The 18,888-nt window shown below is 53.4% G+C and overlaps 1 protein-coding gene across 3 annotated transcripts in view; it reads left to right on the top strand.

The window, feature by feature from the left end:
- AP1B1 (adaptor related protein complex 1 subunit beta 1) overlaps positions 1-18,888 on the top strand; it is a 61,171-nt gene that overhangs the window by 30,986 nt on the left and 11,297 nt on the right. For 2 of the 3 annotated variants that reach the window (XM_004615523.2, XM_012934284.2), the window contains exons 3-11: positions 874-979; positions 3,794-3,929; positions 5,068-5,313; positions 7,604-7,794; positions 8,914-9,135; positions 12,834-12,954; positions 13,407-13,502; positions 14,523-14,638; positions 14,887-15,052. In XM_004615523.2, the coding sequence (XP_004615580.1) occupies positions 874-979; positions 3,794-3,929; positions 5,068-5,313; positions 7,604-7,794; positions 8,914-9,135; positions 12,834-12,954; positions 13,407-13,502; positions 14,523-14,638; positions 14,887-15,052 (1,400 nt within the window). The remainder of the gene's footprint in view (positions 1-873; positions 980-3,793; positions 3,930-5,067; positions 5,314-7,603; positions 7,795-8,913; positions 9,136-12,833; positions 12,955-13,406; positions 13,503-14,522; positions 14,639-14,886; positions 15,053-18,888) is intronic. The other variant, XM_055146889.1, reaches the window with a different exon arrangement.

Raw genomic sequence — 18,888 nt, 5'->3', positions numbered from 1 at the left:
GGTCCAGGAAACAGGTTAACAGAAGCAAAGTGATGTCCTGCTCAGTCGGCCCATAGGACTTCAGAGCATGGACCTGGGCGCTGGTCGCGGGCCCTTCCAGCTGTGTGATCTTAGGCACAACCTCCATTTGCTTGTCCATAAAATGGGAACAAATGCATCTGTGAGACAACATGCAGATGGCATACAGAGTGGGGCATGCCGACAACAGCTGTGCTGAAGGCCAGAGACCTGTGTAACCCCAGAGTCTGTGCCCTCAAACCCCATTATTAGGGTTATTGGGGACCTCTTTGTGACAGGCAACCGTACTTCCTCATTTTCCTTTTTTCCCACGTCAGCTTTTCATCCAGCTGTCCAAAGCAGCTAGTTACATGCCCCTCGTGGGGCAGCCAATTCCCGTTTTCAGAGCTGAGCAATCACCTCAGGAAGTGAAACCCTGAGTGAGCACTTTTAACTGGAAGCTCTGGGCCAGTAGGCCCAGCCCCTGAGCAGGAATTCAGCCTCTTCTTTTGTCTCCCCTTCAACCCCAAACCCTGCAGTTCCATTCCACGTGGCCCTGAGGGCTGTGGGTGTGGAGGACTTTGCTTTCTTTTCTATGCTTCCAATCTGTCTGAACAGGCCCTACCTTTTTGCTTCTGTGCCTCAAAATCCTTGTAGCTTCCACACATCCTCTCCCTCAGGGTTGTCCACATGCCTCCATCACCGTCATGCTTCTCCTGCTATGCTTCTCGCGGCTGCCGGATCCACGGGACACCAGGACCCAGAGGTGGCCTCGGCCAGCAGCATGGCATGACCCCCTTGCCTCCCTCCTGAGGACCAGGCATTGCCCGGCTGGCAGGGTGGGGACGGCTCACTCACGCCTGCCTCCTTTTGTAGGGGAGATCTTCGAGTTGAAGGCAGAGCTCAACAGTGACAAGAAGGAGAAGAAGAAGGAGGCAGTGAAGAAAGTGATCGCCTCGATGACCGTGGGCAAAGATGTCAGGTGTGCAGGAAGGAGGCTTTCTAGCTGGGGACGAGTTCAGATCCCTCCGGAGGCCAGCTTTGGGGGCCCAGGCTCCCCCTCTCAGCTCCTCTCACGAACCTCCTGACCACGCAGAGCATTGTGCTCACGAGGGTCAGGCACTCAAATGCTGGTGGGCCACACCTGATAGAGCAAGGGATAGGACTCGATCTAAAAAGCCACCAGCAAAGTCTTTGTGGCATGAACCCTGCCCAACTCCCCGCGGGGCTGCTGCCAGTGGGGCTAGGGGAAGCTGTCCCCACCCCACCCCCGTGCATGGATGGCTAGGGCTCCCCGCTTTTAGGAAGAACAGGAAATCTAAGTTTTCATTCTAAGTCTTCCTGTTTCAGATTGCTAGATGATACTGAGCAAAGAAACAAATACAGGGCTGGAGCAATAGTACATTGGGTAGGGCACTTGCCTTGCACGTAGCCGACCTGGGTTTGATCCCTGACGTCCCATATGATCCCCGAGCCTGCCAGGTATGCCCCCCTCTGCCACCATTACCATCAAAAATAAATACATAAAAGGAAAGAAAGATGTAAGTCACACACATGCCGACAAGATGGGTGCCCTCTATCCCCTGTGTCCCCTCTGGTGTTTATCTGCTATCAGAGCCAGTGGTGTGTGTAGTTGCCACTCCCTTGAGTATGCTTTTCCCCTGCCAGTAACATCCCATTTTCCGGTCACCCAGAAGAACATTCTAGATTTTACCACTTGTTTGCAGTCTCTCTGTTGCTGTCCCCCATCACCGCAGTCCATTTCCCAGAACCCCTCAATGTCCAGTCTTGGCTGTGTGCCCATCACCTGGAACTGTTCTCTTTTCTCGTGTGTTTATATTGACGTGTAACATGGTAGATGTTATAAAGGGCTCAAGGATGGGGAACTGGATATTCCAACAACCCAGCACCCGCTCTCCACTGCTGGAGAGTCTGCAGAACTCTTGTCACCCGTGTTCTCCTAGTGACGCCTTTTAGCTTCTGCACCATCTGGGGAATGGTGGCTTTACTGGCAAGGAAGCATGAGGAAGAGTGAAAGAGCCACTGGGTGTTCTTGTGATTAGTGGTGGCACTAAGACTGCACCCCGCCACCACCTCCTGGCCTTTCTAAAATCTAAGCCCAGTCTCTTTTGATCCATCTCTGCCCTCAGGTACCCAGCCACACAGGCCTGGGTGACTTGCCCTCTCCTCTCACCACCTCAATATGGCACCTCCTGATCTCCCCGCAGTAGTTACAGTTGCTGAGGGACCCGGGAAAGACGGTGACCAGTGGATCTGGCTGGCACACCAGGCCTCCTTCCAAGTCAAGTTCCTTCCAGGACAAAGCCAGTCTCCCCTAGCTAGGACATGCCGTCACCTCACAGGGGATGTGGCTTTGTTTTTGGTTTGTTTTGTTTTTTTGTCTCAGATGAGCTTGTGAGGGTGGATAGGCCCCCCAGAGACTGTCCAGTGGGAGGCAGAGTGTTCAGTGTCCACCTGACTGACCCTTGGGGACTGGCAATTTCCCACTTGCGTGTCTTTGCCCACTGTTTCAGGCCACAGGACTCGAGAGGGAGGGGGCTGATGCTACAGACAGGAAGCTGGGTGCTGACCCTCTGCCACACGTGTGGCTGGGATAGGGGTACAGTGGCAGGGTCAGGCCCACCCCACATTCCACAGTCATGTGCAGGAGCGTGCCATGTCTGAGCCTCAATATTATCATCTGTAAATCAGGGATAATTTGACTGCTTGTGGCCGTGAAGTGAGAGTCCAGGTTGCCAGGCCCTTAGCACATAACATACATGTGCTCTGTATGTGCTGGACTGTTCTTAGTGGGCAACTGAGAGAACCTCTAGGACCAGCAGCCCATGCAAGGGTTTGTGGTAAGTAGGGAGGGGAAAAAATTACTTCCATTTATTTTTTGGTTTTTGTAGGGGGACCTCCCCCAGCAGTGCTCAACAGCTACTCCTGGCACGTTGGTAGAGCAACCATGCAGTGCTGGAGATTGAGCTCAGGGGTCTTTTAGCAGGCTGTGCTCCAGCCCTTTGTGCTGTCTCCCTGGCCCACTGGACCAGATCTGTCATCTCCTCGAGTTTCACCGGGGCCCCATGAAGTGGAGTTCTGTGGCACCTCTCTTGAAAATGAGGAAACAAGGCTGAGGAGATGAAGGAATTTTCCCATCGTCATGTAGTTAGCAAAAGGGAGAGCTGGGTTGAAAAAGTCCATAGCTCATGTCTGGACCCTATAAGAACAGAGGACTGTTTTTGTTTTAAAATCAAGTCCAGGGCCTGGAGCAGCAGGTAGGGCGTTTGCCTTGCACGCAGCCGACCCTGGTTCCATTTCCAGCATCCCATATGGTCCTCTGAGCACCACCAGGAGTAATTCCTGAGTGCAGAGCCAGGAGTAACCCCTGTGCATCACCGGGTGTGACCCAAAAAGCAAATAAAATAAAATAAAGTCCACTTTGGGCTGTAGAGATAGTACAGTGGTTCTGGTGGTTGCCTTGCATGTAGCTGACCAGGGTTCGATACCAGGTACTCCATATGGTCCCCTAAACCCTCCAGGAATGATCCCTGAGTACAGAGCCAGGAGTAAGACCTGAGCACAGCCTGGAGTGGCCCAAGAAACAAAAAATAAATTTTAAAAAATGAATAAAATAACATAGAGTCTTTTTATGAGTAGGTGCTCCTGGTCCCAGTAGAGTTGAGACCTTCTTTACTCGGATGTCACATTTCCTTCCCTCCCACCCTCAAACTTCCTCCCTGCTGCCTCTACCTTTCTTGCCCTTCTCTATACTGATACTGTTTTGTCCTTCCAGTGCCCTCTTCCCAGATGTGGTGAACTGTATGCAGACAGACAACTTGGAACTGAAGAAACTGGTCTATCTGTACTTGATGAACTACGCCAAGAGCCAGCCTGACATGGCCATCATGGCTGTCAACACCTTCGTGAAGGTGCCCAGGGGCTGGGTGTGAGGAGGGCTGGGCAGGCCCCCACTGGGGCTTCGCTCTGTCTCCTACAGCGGGGTCCTAGGAAGACACTCAGACTTCTTCCCAGCCCTAACACCTCCTCTCTCCAGAAAACCAGATGTCAGGAGCCAGAGCCATATTACGTGAAGCCACATCACATAAAGCCTTACACGCAACCCACCCAGTTTTGACCCCAGCATTCCATATGGCCCCCTGAACCCACTAGGAGTGATCCTGAGCTCAGACTCATGAATTAGTCCTGAGCAGTGCTGGCTGTGACCTTCTCCCCTCCCCTAGCCCCCCCAAATCAGAAAAACAGATTCTCCAGACCCTGCTAACATACATTAGAGGTGGTGGCATGAAGACCATGAATAGATCCCCTCATGCCCCAGGGGTAACCTTTGCCCTGTTCTCTGCCAGGGCAGGATTCCACAAGCATCTGTGAGCTTCTATTCTCTTATAGTCTCTGCATTTTCTGTGCTCCAGATTGAGCACAGATTGAGTTGACAGCACTGTGCTTTTATTTGCTTATTTTTGGGTTCAGGGGCCACACCCAACCATGCTTAGGGCTGTTCCTGGCTCTGTATTCAGGATTGACCCCTGGCAGTGCCTAGGGCACCATATTCGGTGCCAGAGATTCAAACAGGGTAGGCTGCATGCAAGGCAAGTGTCTTAACCTCTCTACCATCTCTTGGGTCCCGTTATGTCCTCATAATACTAGAATTCTAGGTCCCAGCCCTGTCCGTGCTGCAGCATGCACACATGAGAGTTTCTGTGGCCCAGTGGGAAAAAAATTGAAGGCTGTGGGTGGATGTAGTTTGGGATTGAGACTCTGCTCTGTGACTGGGTAAATTCCTGATCTACCAGAAAGAGCCTCAGGGCCCTCACTTGGAAAATGAGGCTGTGTTCAAGGACTGCTATGCCCTTCGGCGACAAAACCAGGCAAGGTGCCCTCAACCACTTACCTTCGGTGGTGTTGGCTGCAGCGGCAGCAAATTCCCCCGCAGTCGCCGAAGTTGCTCAGCCTAGCAGGGCTCCAGACTCCAGGCCCCAGCCAGGGAGAAGCAGAAGCCACAGATGGCTCTGCTGCCCCCGCCCCAGGCCCATGGTTGGTTCCTCTCAGGACTGTGAGGATCCCAACCCTCTGATCCGGGCCCTGGCTGTGCGGACCATGGGCTGCATCCGTGTGGACAAGATCACCGAGTACCTGTGTGAGCCCCTTCGGAAGTGCCTCAAGGACGAGGACCCCTATGTGCGCAAGACCGCGGCTGTGTGTGTGGCGAAACTCCATGATATCAATGCCCAGCTGGTGGAGGACCAGGGCTTTCTGGACACCCTGAAAGATCTCATCTCTGACTCGAACCCCATGGTAAGCTGCCGCCGCCCTCGGGACTACCCCCTCATTCGTCTGGGATGTTGGCCTGATCCTCTGCTGGACGCACTCCACGCTCCTGCTGTCGTACTGTGGGCACTGTCTGTGATGTGAGCTGGACCCGGTTCCCCCTCTAACGAGCTGCGCAACCTTGGGGCAGCTGCCAGACCTTCCAGAGCGAACCCCCTCTGCTCCTCAGCAGTACGCTCATGCTCTGTGGCTGGGAGGGGTGCTCTTAAGTTGTTAAACCGTGACAATCGTGTGCCTACTGTGACCTGGCACACTGGGGAGTCGGGGGCACCCAGGCAATTGCCCTTCTTCCCCTAGTAGCCTTCTTGCTGAGAAAGAAGCTTCATTTGTGAGGTACTTGTCCCTTTCCCCACACTGCAAGGATGTAGAAAGTCACCCTTGAAACAGCAAAGCCTGGAAATCAGGGCATCCGGAAGGTGGCCGGGTGAGAGCTGATCGCCTCTGCCTGGCACTGGCAGCAGCTTAGAGGGCAATTCAGTAGAATTTATTTGGTTATTAGGATTTGGGCCACACCTGGCACTGCTCAGGGGCTACTCCTGGCTCTGTGCTCAGGAGTGATTCCTGATGTTCTCATGCTGCGGGGGTGGCGGGGACCAAATGTGCCTGGAATTTGAACCCAGCTTGTCTGTGTGCAGGGCTTTTGACCTCCTGTTCTGTCTCTTGGGCAGGATCTATTTAAAATGAAATGTAGGGGCTCAGAGATAACCCCCCCAAAAAAATGAATAAAAATTTTAAAATATGAATGCTGCTGGGGTCGAAATGATAGTAGAGTAGGGAGGGCAGCTGCCCTAGGTTCGGTTTCTGGAGCCCCATATGGTCCCTCAGCCTGCCAGGAATAATTCCTGAGTCCAGGCCCAGGAGTAACTGCTGAGTACTCCCAGGTGTGGCTGCCCCCGCCCCCAAGTAAAGATTTAATGCTGCTCTTTAAGCAAGAGCCCCGGATTCTGTCTCGAGCACCAGCATCAGCTGTGACCTCAGGCAAGGGTGATAAATCCAAGGGCATGAGCACATGCCTTGCACACATGAGGCTCTAAATTCAATTCTTGGGCTACAAGACCTCCCAAGAGCTCTCTGAGGTGATCTTTTTGACACTTCCACCAAACCCCCCCTAAAATGACCCAGCAGTCCTCCTCTGCCCTACAGAAACACTGCTCACGCTCAGGGACTGAGTGGCCAGTGCAGGGAGGGCCAGTATGCCCACCAGAACATTGCTTGGTTAGGGAAAAGTTGGACCCCGTGAGAACATTCCAGAACAGCTACTCTGGGGAGATGCGTTGAAGGCTCAGATTTACCTGGCAGGCCCCTGTGTGCTCTAGGCCCCGGGTCTTCCTAGCAACCCCAAGGGGTTCTGGCAGACTCTTCTTGCCCTGAGAAGCACAGTTGACCAGCCCCAGAGATAGATGGGGCCATGTGCCAGGTAGATAGGGATGGGGAGGCTTTTGCATTAGAGAGTTGTTTTTGTTTTGCTTTTTCCTTTTCTCTAATGGCTTACCCTTTTTTGTTTGTTTGGGGACTACACCTTGGGTGTGAAGGGCTTACTCCTGGCTCTATGCTCAGGAATCATTCCTGGCCATCTCAGGGAACCATATGGGTGCCATGGATAAACCTGGGTCGGCAGCATGCAAGGCTAGCATCCTACCTGCTGTGCCATCACTCTGGCTCCATGGTCTTTTAGACTTTAGTTCCAGTTTACAGTAGGGTCAGTAGGGTCGGTGCTAGGCACGTCTCAGCACTCCACATCTGCCCATTGGGTCCCATGTTCCTTTTTTCTTTTTTTTTTCTTTTTGGGTCACACCCAGCGATGCACAGGGGTTACTCCTGGCTCATGTACTCAGGAATTATGCCTGGCGGTGCTCAGGTGACCATATGGGATGCTGGGAATCGAACCCGGGTTGGCTGCATGCAAGGCAAATGCCCTACCCGCTGTGCTATTGTTCCAGCCCTGTTTTTTTCTTTTTTTCTTTTTTTTTTTTTTTGTTTGTTTGGTTCTTGAACAAAACAAACCCTCTTGTGCTTAGGGATTACTTCTGGCTCTGCACGCAGGAATTACTCCTGGTGTGGCTCGGGGACCATACGGGATGCCGGGAATTGAACCCAGGTCGGCTGTGTGCAAGGCAAACACTTTACCCGCTGTACTATTACTCCAGCCCTGGTATTTGGCTTCTGACCAGCCAACATCATTAGCCCCCGACTTGTAAGCGGCAACCCTCCCTCCCTCCCTCTCCCCAGCCTCTTCCCCTTCTACCCTCTCTGCCAGGTGGTGGCAAACGCAGTGGCCGCCCTCTCAGAGATTGCCGAGTCTCACCCCAGCAGCAACCTGCTCGACCTGAACCCACAGTCCATCAACAAGCTGCTGACAGCCCTGAACGAGTGTACCGAGTGGGGCCAGATCTTCATCCTGGACTGCCTGGCCAACTACACCCCCAAGGATGATCGCGAGGCGCAGAGGTAAGCGGATTGGCCAGAGCAGGCCACCGTCCTCCAGCCCTGAGCTAGGCCACAGGCCTTCACAGAGCCTCTACCCACAGCCTTGCCCCCACAGGTCACCCTCCAACATGGGGGAGGCTAGAGCCAGGCTCTCAGGGCATGCCTCAGGCAGCCCGCTAACTGCATACTGAGGGTGCAGAACAGAATCCAGACTTGACCTAGGGCTTTGAGAAAGGCGGTGGGCGGCAGCAGAGCCCCCGTTTTTTGGGTTTTCACCGGTCTGGACTCTGCCAGATGCTTCCCACCCTTAGAAAGTTTTGAGGGCAGTCCCGGCAGACCCAGCTTGGTCCCCTCTTCACAGTAAGGAAGTGGCAGCTTAGAGGGGCTTCCCTGACTCTGTCCTCACCACTCTGCTAGCTTGCCCCTTTGACGCCCGGGCAGCAAGGGAAGGGAGGGAGCTGACAGGAATGATGAACTACATGCCAGGTGCTTTGCCCAGTGCTTCACCTGCATTATCTTCTTGAAGCCCTCAGCAGCCCTTTGAAGCTGGCATTGCTGTCTTCATTTTCTAGATGAGGAAACTGAGGCTGAGAACGGGTTTAGCTTGCTGGGGGTTGGTTAGCAGGAAGAAGGACCAGGATCTTGGTTATCTTCATATAAAGGATTTAACATCAAGGGCCAGTGAGATAGTGCTGGGGTTAAGGCACTTTTTTTTTGCATGTGACTGATCCAGGTTCAAATCCTGCCACCTTGTATGGTTCCCTGAGCCAGGCCACTCCCGAGCACAGAGCCTGGAGTAAGCCTGAATACCACCAAGTGTGCCCCTAAATAAACAAAAGGCAAAAAGATGTGCTTTTTGTTTCTGGTTTTTTTGGTTTTGGTTTTAGGGCTTTTCTTTTTCAGGGGGAGAGCCAAACCTCTCAAGGATTACTTCTGGCTCTGCGCTCAGGGATCACTCCTAGCGGTTTTCAGGGGACCATATGGGATGCCAGGGATTGAACCTGGGTCAGCCGCGTGCAAGGCGAAAAGCTTACCCAATGCACTAAGACTCTGGCCCCAAGACGTATCATCTTGATAGCCAAAAACGGGATGTTTCCCTCTGTCTCTTCCTCCTGTTTGCTGCCTTGGGTTGGACCCCAGCATCTGCGAGCGTGTCACCCCCAGACTCTCTCACGCCAACTCTGCTGTGGTGCTGTCAGCTGTCAAGGTGCTGATGAAGTTCATGGAGATGCTGTCCAAGGACCTGGACTACTACAGCACGCTGCTCAAGAAGCTGGCCCCACCCCTGGTCACTCTGCTCTCGGCTGAGCCTGAGCTGCAGTATGTGGCCCTGCGCAACATCAACCTCATCGTTCAGAAAAGGTACCGGGACGATGGCAGCCAGGTTGCCTGTGTGGTACACAGGAAGGACCAGACTACTGCTGGGGACGAATCCCAGGGAAACTGACCTGTCTCCTCTCAGGTAGACAGAGGACATCATCCAGGATTTTGTAGCAGGTTGTAGCTTTGTCTCCCCAGGGACATTTGGCATTATCTCATCCTCAGACATAACGCTCTTGGTGTATACAACTGAGGGGGTTTAACTGATGCTAAGGGGTACACGCTGCTTTACATCCTACAGTGGACAGGGTGCCCCCTTCCCCCCAAAGATTACACAGGCAAGATGTCAATAGTGATGGGGTAGAGAAATCCTGGCTTAGCCTTGGAGAAAGGCTAGCTTAGTGCTTCTCCTTTAAAATAAATTGTTTTGGGAGCCACACCTAGCTGTGCTCAGCACTTAGTCTGGTTCTGTGCTCAGAAATTACTCCTGGTGTGCTCAGGGGACCATATGTGATGCCAGGGATTGAATCCCTGTCTGCTGTGTGCAAGGCAGGTGCTCACTGCACTCTTGCCTCCACCCCTAGCATGGTACATCTGAACCATGAACAGTGGACTACTCATACCTGTGTGTGTGGACAGGGGATGGCTTGTACATGCATATGTATGTGTGCATGCATGATTGTGTGAACAGTATGATTCATGCATGCATGCCAGTGTATGTGTGTGAATAGTGGATTACTCTGTGGGGTGTGTGTGTGTGTGTGTGTGTGTGTGTGTGTGTGTGTGTGTGGTGTGTGTGTGTTGTGTGATGGCTTGTACATGCATATGTGTGTATGCATGCATGAGTGTGTGAACAGTATGATTCATGCATGCATGCCAGTGTATGTGTGTGAATATTGGATTACTCTGTGTGGTGTGTGTGTGTGGTGTGTGTGTGTGTATGTGTGTGTGACAGCTCAGAGAGTCAGAAGCACAGGTGGTGTGTGTGTGTGTGTGTGTGTGTGTGTGTGTGTGTGTGTGTGTGTGTGTGTGTGTGTGTGTGTGAGCTCAAAGAGCCAGAAGCCCAGGTTCAGTCCCTAGTACTGCACACTGCTGGGAATAGCCAGAAACAGGAACAAAGCCAGAAAGCCAGATCTCGGTGCAGCCCGTTCCCCTCCGCCAGGGCCATGACTACAACAGTCAACGCGTGCAGGGCATCATCTCACTGAAAAACAGCAGCAGCTGGCCCGAGGGGCCCAGGACAGGCAGGACTCTTAGGGATGATCAGTGAGGGAGCCCTGCAGCTCTTGTGGTGGGACTCTGTTTCTGCTCCTGCCCTGTGGCCAGCCGGCTTGCTCAGCAGCTAACAGGCACGAGTCTTGCTGTATGAGTGTAGCCCGATTGTTGGGATCAGGGGCTCTTGGAGAACAAGGGCTTCCTGCTGACATTGTCTCCTCAAAGACACCAGGCACTCCTTATTGGGGTGTCATTCGGGTTCTCGGGGGGCCCAGAAATAATAGGAATTGGGCAATGTGTCAAGGTTTGGGAGATAAATGTGGGAAATATTTCCAAGGCAGAGACTAGGGCATCACAGCATTTGGTGAGGAGAGGTGACATGGACATCCTGATGAGCTGGGGGACTCCGGGTGCTAGTTTTTTTTTTTAATTAATTGTATTGATTTATTTATTATTGAGTCTCCATGAGACACACAGTTACAAAGTTGTTCATGATTGGCTTTCAGCCATACAATGTTCCAACATCCATCTCTTCCCCAGTATATATTTCCTGCCACCAGTGTCCCCAGTTCCCTCCAGCCACCTCTGCACCCCCACCCCCTGGGTGCTGTTCTTAGCCTGGCTAATCTCTGAAGAGCAAGATAGCCCCAGTATGGCAAAGGCAGCTCTCAGCCAAGTGGTATCTTCCTTCAGTTCCAGAAAGGTATAGCAGGATAGTGGAGGTGGGGAGTGTCTCATGGCACCCACCTCTCTGGGGGGTTGATAGTTGATCTGGGGAAGGCCTGTCCCCTCTCATCTAAGAAGAATGAGGTGGGGGTCCGGGTATGGGGGCTCAGCAGTAGAGCACTGGACAGCCATGTGTGAGCCCTGGGTTGGATACCTCGGCACTTCTAATTTTTTTTTAAAGGAACATAAGAAGGAGATGGATGGTGCCTGATGCAGGAGGCGTGGTGACACCTGTGCTCCATTCTCACAGCCCTTTGTGTGGCGAGGATGGAGGCAGGCATCAGTCATGACTCTTGGCAACTGCGTTCCAGAGGAATCCGTGTCAGGGATCCTGGGAGCACCTCCACCTTCAGAGATTCACTGGAAGGATTGGTTCCTGGGAATCCGCCTGTAGTTGTTCTTACAGCTAAAGTTTCTTATTATTTGATCTATTTTATATTGCTATTGCAGGGACCACACAGTGCTCAGGGGTCACACAGTGACAGAAATTGAATACAGGGTGTCACCCATGCAAAACATGTGCGCTGAGACTTGAGCCACATCCCTGGCTCTGTTTGGTGTTTTTCGTTGGTTTTTTTTGTTTGTTTGTTTGTTTGTTTGTTAGTGTGTGTTGACTGCGTGTAAGGCAAATACTTTGTGTGCTTTGCAGCCTCCTTGGCTCCAGGGTTTGTGTGTGTGTGTGTGTATGTGTGTGTGTGTTTTCATTAATTTATTCTCCCACTTCCCCTTGTCATGGCCATTGCATGATGCTGACATGGGTGGGGAATGGGGTTCACATGTACCTGGTTGTCATGTCACCCTTAATAATGCTTCTCATCGGGTCAGATGATGCCTCACCTGCCTCATCTCAGTGCTCCCTGGAGATTGTGCTCCTTCCACTCTTGCGCTTGAGCTTGTGTCTAGAGGATACAACTGGAGGTTGTGTCACTGTGGTGCTTGCAGGGGTCACACTTCCTGGCCATAGCTCTCACATATCTGTCTCAGGTGGTGTGGTCAGAAAGTCAAATGAGGGAATCACAGCACAGCTGCTGGGCTCTGAAATTAAGCCTCCCGGCCCATACCGGCACACAGCACCTTCCGCAGGATTGATATTCTTATTCAATTCATTTTCAGTCTTATGCTCGCAAACAGGTGCTCCAAGCCACTGAATTAGCCCCCGGGACCACGGTACTATTGGGTTCTTATTCATTGGTTTAGCGTTGGAGCCCAGCATTAGGCACAGTTTCCAGGGGGATAGCTTTAGAGTCCCGTGTGTGTCAGACACCTCACACCCACCAGAGTCCCAGTGCCATCCCACCGCCCAGAAAACCCCTCTATCAATTTTTCCACCTCATCCCCTTTCCCTTCAGCACACACCATAGTATTCACTGAGCCTGGGAGTTCATTGTTTTTCATTGAGATGAATTATCACTGTGGTCAGATGAAGAGAGACAGATGGGCAGGGGCGGGCCTGGAGGAGCCCACACACAGGCTTCCTCCTCTAGTGGGGCTAGGGGTCGCACGAAGCTCACTCCCTCCCACACCCGGGGAAGCTCCTTTGAGGCTCAGCACCTGAATTTCTGCCAAGAAGGGATGGGAGGGGGCCCTCCCCACTTTGCTCTTCCCCTCTGCCATTCTGGGATGCACTTGGACGCACAGGCCAGTCAGCAGGCCCTCTGCCAAGCAACAGGCAGTCAAGGCAATGACCATGTACCAGGTGTCCTGCTTATCTCAGGTCCCAGAGGTGGGACAGGGACGAATTTTCTCACACAGCTTAGGCCTGACGTCCTGTTCTTGGGGCCACCCTGTCTCGCCCCCAGGCCGGAGATCTTGAAGCATGAGATGAAGGTCTTCTTTGTGAAGTACAATGACCCCATCTACGTGAAGCTGGAGAAGCTGGACATCATGATCCGTCTGGCCTCGCAGGCCAACATCGCCCAGGTCAGTAGCTGGGGGCACAGGCTTTGGCATTTGGATGGCGGCTCTTCCAATGCCAGGCTTCACTGCTCACAGGGAAGAGAGTTTAGTATGGAGCTCTATGAACAAGCGCTCTGCGAACAAACGGAGGGACGGCTCAGTGGACTAACCACATGCTGTTCATGAGGGGGACCTGTGTTTGATCCCCGGCACTACATGGTCCCCAAGTGTGCTAAGTATGGCCCAACAGAAAAATAAAATTAAAGCATAAGCAGGCACTTTGCAAATATTAACTATTATTTGGGGGATATATAAATATATATGTGTGTATAAATATATATGTAGATATATGTGTGTGTATGTATGTATTTTTGGTGGGTGAACACTGTGGTAGTGCTAAGAGGACCATATGCTGTGCTCGGGATTTGAGGCAGATCACTGTCAGCCTGACTCTGTCTTCTCTGCTTGGCTGCCAGGTGTTGGCAGAGCTGAAGGAGTATGCGACAGAGGTGGATGTGGACTTCGTACGCAAGGCTGTGCGAGCCATCGGCCGCTGTGCCATCAAGGTGGAGGTGAGGCTCTGGGACTGCCTTGGGTAGGGGACAGGGAAGGAGAGCTGGGCTCAGGGAACCAGTCTGTTCTAACATGACTTACCTGCTGCTGGTAGTCCAGGAAAGTCTGCGGGGTTCCGCCAGCACCCCAAGGTACCAGCGTTTCTTTTTACTGAGTTCTGGCCCAGGGGCTCTGCTCTCTTTGGCCAGGCCGCTTGGTTCTATTATATATGCCTCTTTCCGAGGTTCTAGCCCTCCAGACCCTGCGTCCCGGCATTTTCTCCCTCTGCTCTGTCTACAGATATGTTGCTTAGCCAATGAGCTCGACTCTCTTTTTTTTTTTTTCCCTTTTTGGGTCACACCTGGCGATGCACAGGGGTTGCTTCTGGCTCTTCACTCAGGAATTACTACTGGCAGTGCTCAGGGGACCATATGGGATGCTGGGATTCGAACCCAGGTCAGCCGCATGCAAGGCAAACGCCCTACCTGCTGTGCTATTGCTCCAGCCCCTCGACTCTCCTTAAGCAGACCCACTGGGGGCTTGCAGATCCTGGGACAGCTGATCCCCCTGGTTCAGCCCCTTGAAGCATTTCCCCATGACCCACAGCAGGCCCGCTCACCAGGACCTGGCGAGCGTTTTGAGGTGTTTTTGGTTCCCAGGAGCCAATTTGGTAAAAGAGGAGGGCAGGAGCGATAGTACAGCAGGTAGGGCTTTTGCTTTGCCCGTGACTAACCCTTGTTTGATCCCTTGCAAGCCATATGATACCCTGAGCATCGCCAGGTGTGACCTAAAAAGCCAAAAAAAAATAGAGTAAAGAGGAAGTTTCAGATTTTCTGCCCCGAGAGGGGTGACTGCCCCACAGACGCCCTGTGCTCTCATGCGCTGCCTCTGGCCTTCTCCATCTCCTTCACTTTCCTGGGGCCCTGCCCTCAGAGGGGAGGGTTCTCTCTCTCCATGTGTGTGGATATGATCGAGACACGGCTGCCAGTGCCTAGGCAGGGGGCACAGGGCCTCAGCCACGTGCTCCTCTTCCCGCACAGCAATCTGCAGAGCGCTGTGTGAGCACGCTGCTCGACCTTATCCAGACCAAGGTCAACTACGTGGTCCAGGAAGCCATCGTGGTCATCAAGGACATCTTCCGCAAGTACCCGAATAAGTATGTGCCAGCCCCTCGCCACACCCAGCCTTCTCTGCCACCGTTAGAGTCCTAGAGAAATCCCTGGTCGCTCTCACCCTCTTCTTACACTAAATAACAGAAACGGCACTTCCCCATCCTCTGCTCTTTCTCACCGTCCCATGGGGCAGCTCTTGGTTCCTCTTGCCCCACTCCCCAGCCCCCACCAGGCCCCTTCTGGGCCAGCCAGCTTCCTCCGCGCTCCCCAGCCAGCTGTGCCCTGTCTCCAGGTACGAGAGCGTGATCGCCACCCTGTGTGAGAACCTGGACTCCCTGGACGAGCCCGAGGCCCGGGCTGCCATGATCTGGATCGTGGGCGAGTACGCGGAGCGCATCGACAATGCGGATGAGCTGCTGGAGAGCTTCCTTGAGGGCTTCCATGATGAGAGCACCCAGGTGAGCCGCAGGCGGGCCTGAGGTCACCCGGGTGAGCTGCGAGCAGGCCTGAGGTCACCCGGGTGAGCTGCGAGCCGGCTCGAAAGTACCCGGGTGAGCTGAGCCAAGCTGGCTGGCGCAGGCCAGCGGTCACAAAGGAAACTGGCAGCTTGGGACCCCTGCCCTCTGTCCTGGGCCAGCAGGTCTGCGGGTGGACCTCTGACCCCATTTCCTCTGGGGCTGCAGTACCTGAGGGGAGGCGTGAGACTACTTGGTTGTGTGTGAGCAGCCAAGAGTCAAAAGCATACTGCTCTGGGGACCAGAGAGATGGCACCGGAGATAAGACCCTGCCTTGCATGTGGCCGGCACCCCATAGGATCCCCCGAGCACCACCTGAGGTCACTCCTGAAGGCAGCAGAATGTGGCCCCAGCCCTACAGCCCCCTCTCCCGCCCCAAAGAAAGCTTCCTGCTTTCTCTTTCACAATTACCTTTAAATACTTGATACTGACTTGGTTCAAAATTAGAAGATAAAAGAAGACAGAGTGAAGTCTCCCTTATGCCACTCTCCCGGATTCCTGTTACTTGCCAGTTTCATGGGGAAAGCTCCAGAGATAGTTTATATTTTGTTTATTGTGGGGTATTTATTTTTGGTGGGGGGGGTTTAGGCCACACCCAGCGATACTCAGGGCTTACTCCTGACTGCTCAGGAATCACTCCTGGTGAGGCTCAGGGGGCCATATGGGATGTGGGGATCAAACCTGGGTTGGCCTTGTACAAGGCAAGAGCTGCACTGTGGCCCCAGCTGTGGGGAGACGGGGGAGGGGGGTGTTGTTAGAAGCAGAATGCTTGAATGAAAGACCTGTGCCTGGGAGCTGGAGGTGCGGTGCAGATATCCTTGGTGTAGAGAGGGCTCTGACTTATAATCAGACACGAATGGACCTTACTCCTCGCCATCCTAGTGCCGCCTCCAGCTTTATTCTTTTCTTCTTTATTCGAATTTTGAAAGAATTGATGTGGGCAGAAAAAGGATACTGAGGGGCTGGAGTGATAGCACAGTGGATAGGGCATTTGCTTTGCACACGGCCGACCCGGGTTCGAATCCCAGCATCCCATATGGTCCCCTGAGCACCGCCAGGGGTGATTCCTGAGTGCATGAGCCAGGAGTGACCCCTGTGCATCGCCGGGCATGACCCAAAAAGAAAGAAAAAAGAAAAAGGACACTGAGCTCTGACACCAGGGGACGAAACTCTCCAGCACCCCTGTGCTGTGACTGTCCCTTTCCATTACTGTAGCTCACAGTGGTCAACAGATCCAGGCTACTCCTGACAGCTCAGTGACTGGACAGCCACCAGCCTCCATAGTTCTAGCAGCCGTCCAGGCCCCTTTGTGTGATCCTGGACCTGTGGCTCCTACTGGCCAGTCCAGTGTCCATCTGGTGTTGGGGTTCTTGAGGAAACCGGCGAGCAGGGAGATTCTGTGAAGGAAAGCCAGCATTTGTGTTCGCGGGAGCCTGCAGGGATGCCGGGTGGGCAGAAACAACAGATGTCTGTCAGAGTCATAGTAACAATTGCCACCAGCACCCACTTCCAGCCGCCGCCTGCCAAGCCCGCCCGCCGTGGGGCTACCTCCCTTCTCGCCACACCCGCCTCTTCCCTGGTATGAGCAGCAGAGCCGAGGGTGACCTGGCCTGCCCCAGCCACACAGTGGTGCCCGGGATTCCTGCGTGATGGGCCTTCCCGAATGTTCTAGTGAATCTTTCCAAGTCTGCTGAGGAGCCAGAGTTAGCAGGGTTGGTGGAGGGAGAGAGCCTAGCAGGAATCCGGTGAGGGAACCAAGGTGGAGCTGCGGTGCTGGGCAGACTCGTCCCCACCACCATAGTTGGGTGGCTGTGGGGTTTTTAGTGGCCTGTTCCTTTGGCCCCCAGGTTCACGGCACAGGTCAGAGCTCCCTAAAGAAGACAACGCTTTGCATGGGGACTTGTCTGAGAGTTTCTTTGCACCTTCCCTCATTCTCAACCTCTGAGACTCTTGGCAAGGGTGCTGGAGAGCTAGCTTAGGGCATGCCCTGCATGCAGGAGGCCAGGGTTTGATCCCTAGCACTGCATCATCCCTTGAGCCCTGCCAGGAGTCACCTCTGAGCAAGACCAGGAGTGACTTCCAACTCAGGAAATCTGTTTGCTTTTATAAGGTATTTACTATAGAATGTTCAGGCATAAACATGCCAGTCCCACTTCCTCCCCCAGTGTTAGCTTCTCTCCACCAGTTGTATTGTCCCCCCCCTACTCCTACTTCTGTCCTGTCCCCTCCCTCCCCGCACCCATATACACACACACCCCCAACAGTGATATGCTTCCTACTAAAGGGCAGTTAATTTAAAATCCCAAAGTTGGAACTGGAGCGATAGCACAGCAGGTAGGGCGTTTGCCTTGCACGCGGCCGACCTAAATTCGATTCCCAGCATCCCATATGGTCCCCTGAGTACTGCCAGGAGTAATTCCTGAATGCATGAGCCAAGAGTAATCCCTGTGCAATGCCAGTGTGACCGAAAAAGCAAAAATAAAATAAAATAAAAATCCCAAAGTTTTGTCTAGGTGATCATCAGGAAGTTACAGAGCCCGACTGATCATTATATGACGTCCGTCCGTCTCCTCAGAAATGAGCAGCCTCGGGGGCTGGAGTGATAGCACAGCGGGTAGGGCGTTTGCCTTGCACGCGGCCGACCCGGGTTCGATTCCCAGCATCCCATATGGTCCCCTGAGCACCGCCAGGGGTAATTCCTGAGTGCAGAGCCAGGAGTGACCCTTGTGCATCGCCAGGTGTGACCCAAAAAGCAAAAAAAAAAAAAAAAAAAAAAAAAAGAAATGAGCAGCCTCTCGGCCAGCACCACCTCCTTGGTGGTGAGGGGGGGAGCTTGCCCCAGGTCCAAGGGGGCCACCACAAATTTTTTATTTTCTAACCCTCTTAAGAACACCCTGGGGGCAAGGTGTGTTAGCTCAGTGGTAGAGCGCATGCTTCCCGTCTCCATCCCTGACACCAGAAAAAGACAGAGCCAAGGAAATAGCTCAGAGGGTTAGCGTGCATACTTTATATGTGGGTACCTCTATTTCATTCCCACTAATGCCAGGAGCAAACCCAAAGCAGTGAGTTGGGTGTGGCCCCCCAAAAAGTCTCAGCATCTGCCCTCTTAAGGGAAAGCCACATCTCTCCCTGCTTCTCGGTCCTCAAACCAGGGCCACAGCCAGCTCTGCAAGCCGGGCCCCCGTCGACTCCTTTCTGCCTTGGAAACAACAGTGTCCTCTGCTCAGCCACTGGGCCCCAGACTGGCCTTGTCCCCTACTTCCCCTGTCCTACCTCTTGCCTCAACCCACCCTGCATGCCAGAGTTATTAGGCCACTCATTTAAGTAAGAGCCCCCCTTTCTCAGACCAGGCTCTGGCTCAGGATCTCAGACCACCTTGTCCTGGACCAGAGAGCACAGAGGGGAAGGCGCTTTCCTGGCACAGGCCAACTTGGATTCAATCCCCAGTACCACATCGCTGCCTCATCAGTAGCAACCCCTGAGCATCACCAGATGTGACCCAGAAACAAAGGGAAAAAGCTGGGTGCCTTGTCCCAGTACTGGCAGGAAGGAGAGGTGGCTTGGGGAGGACCGTGTAGAGACTTGTCTTTGCAGAGGGTGTTTCCTGTCAGCCACTGCTTTTTGAGCATCTGCTCTGCTTCATGCCTGAGACTGAGGAGGAGCCAGGTGGCCACAGTGACAGGCCCTGACCCTGGGCTGCAGGGACGCTCTCCCCACGAGAACCTAGCTGCTGGGAAGCATGGAAGTATTTCTAATCCTTTGGGGCAGCAATAATCATG

This window comes from Sorex araneus, chromosome 9, assembly GCF_027595985.1.
Source record: "Sorex araneus isolate mSorAra2 chromosome 9, mSorAra2.pri, whole genome shotgun sequence".
In the NCBI taxonomy this organism is placed as follows: Eukaryota; Metazoa; Chordata; class Mammalia; order Eulipotyphla; family Soricidae; genus Sorex; species Sorex araneus.
Note: the sequence above shows the minus strand (reverse complement) of the source record. Positions and strands in the feature narration are given on the sequence as shown.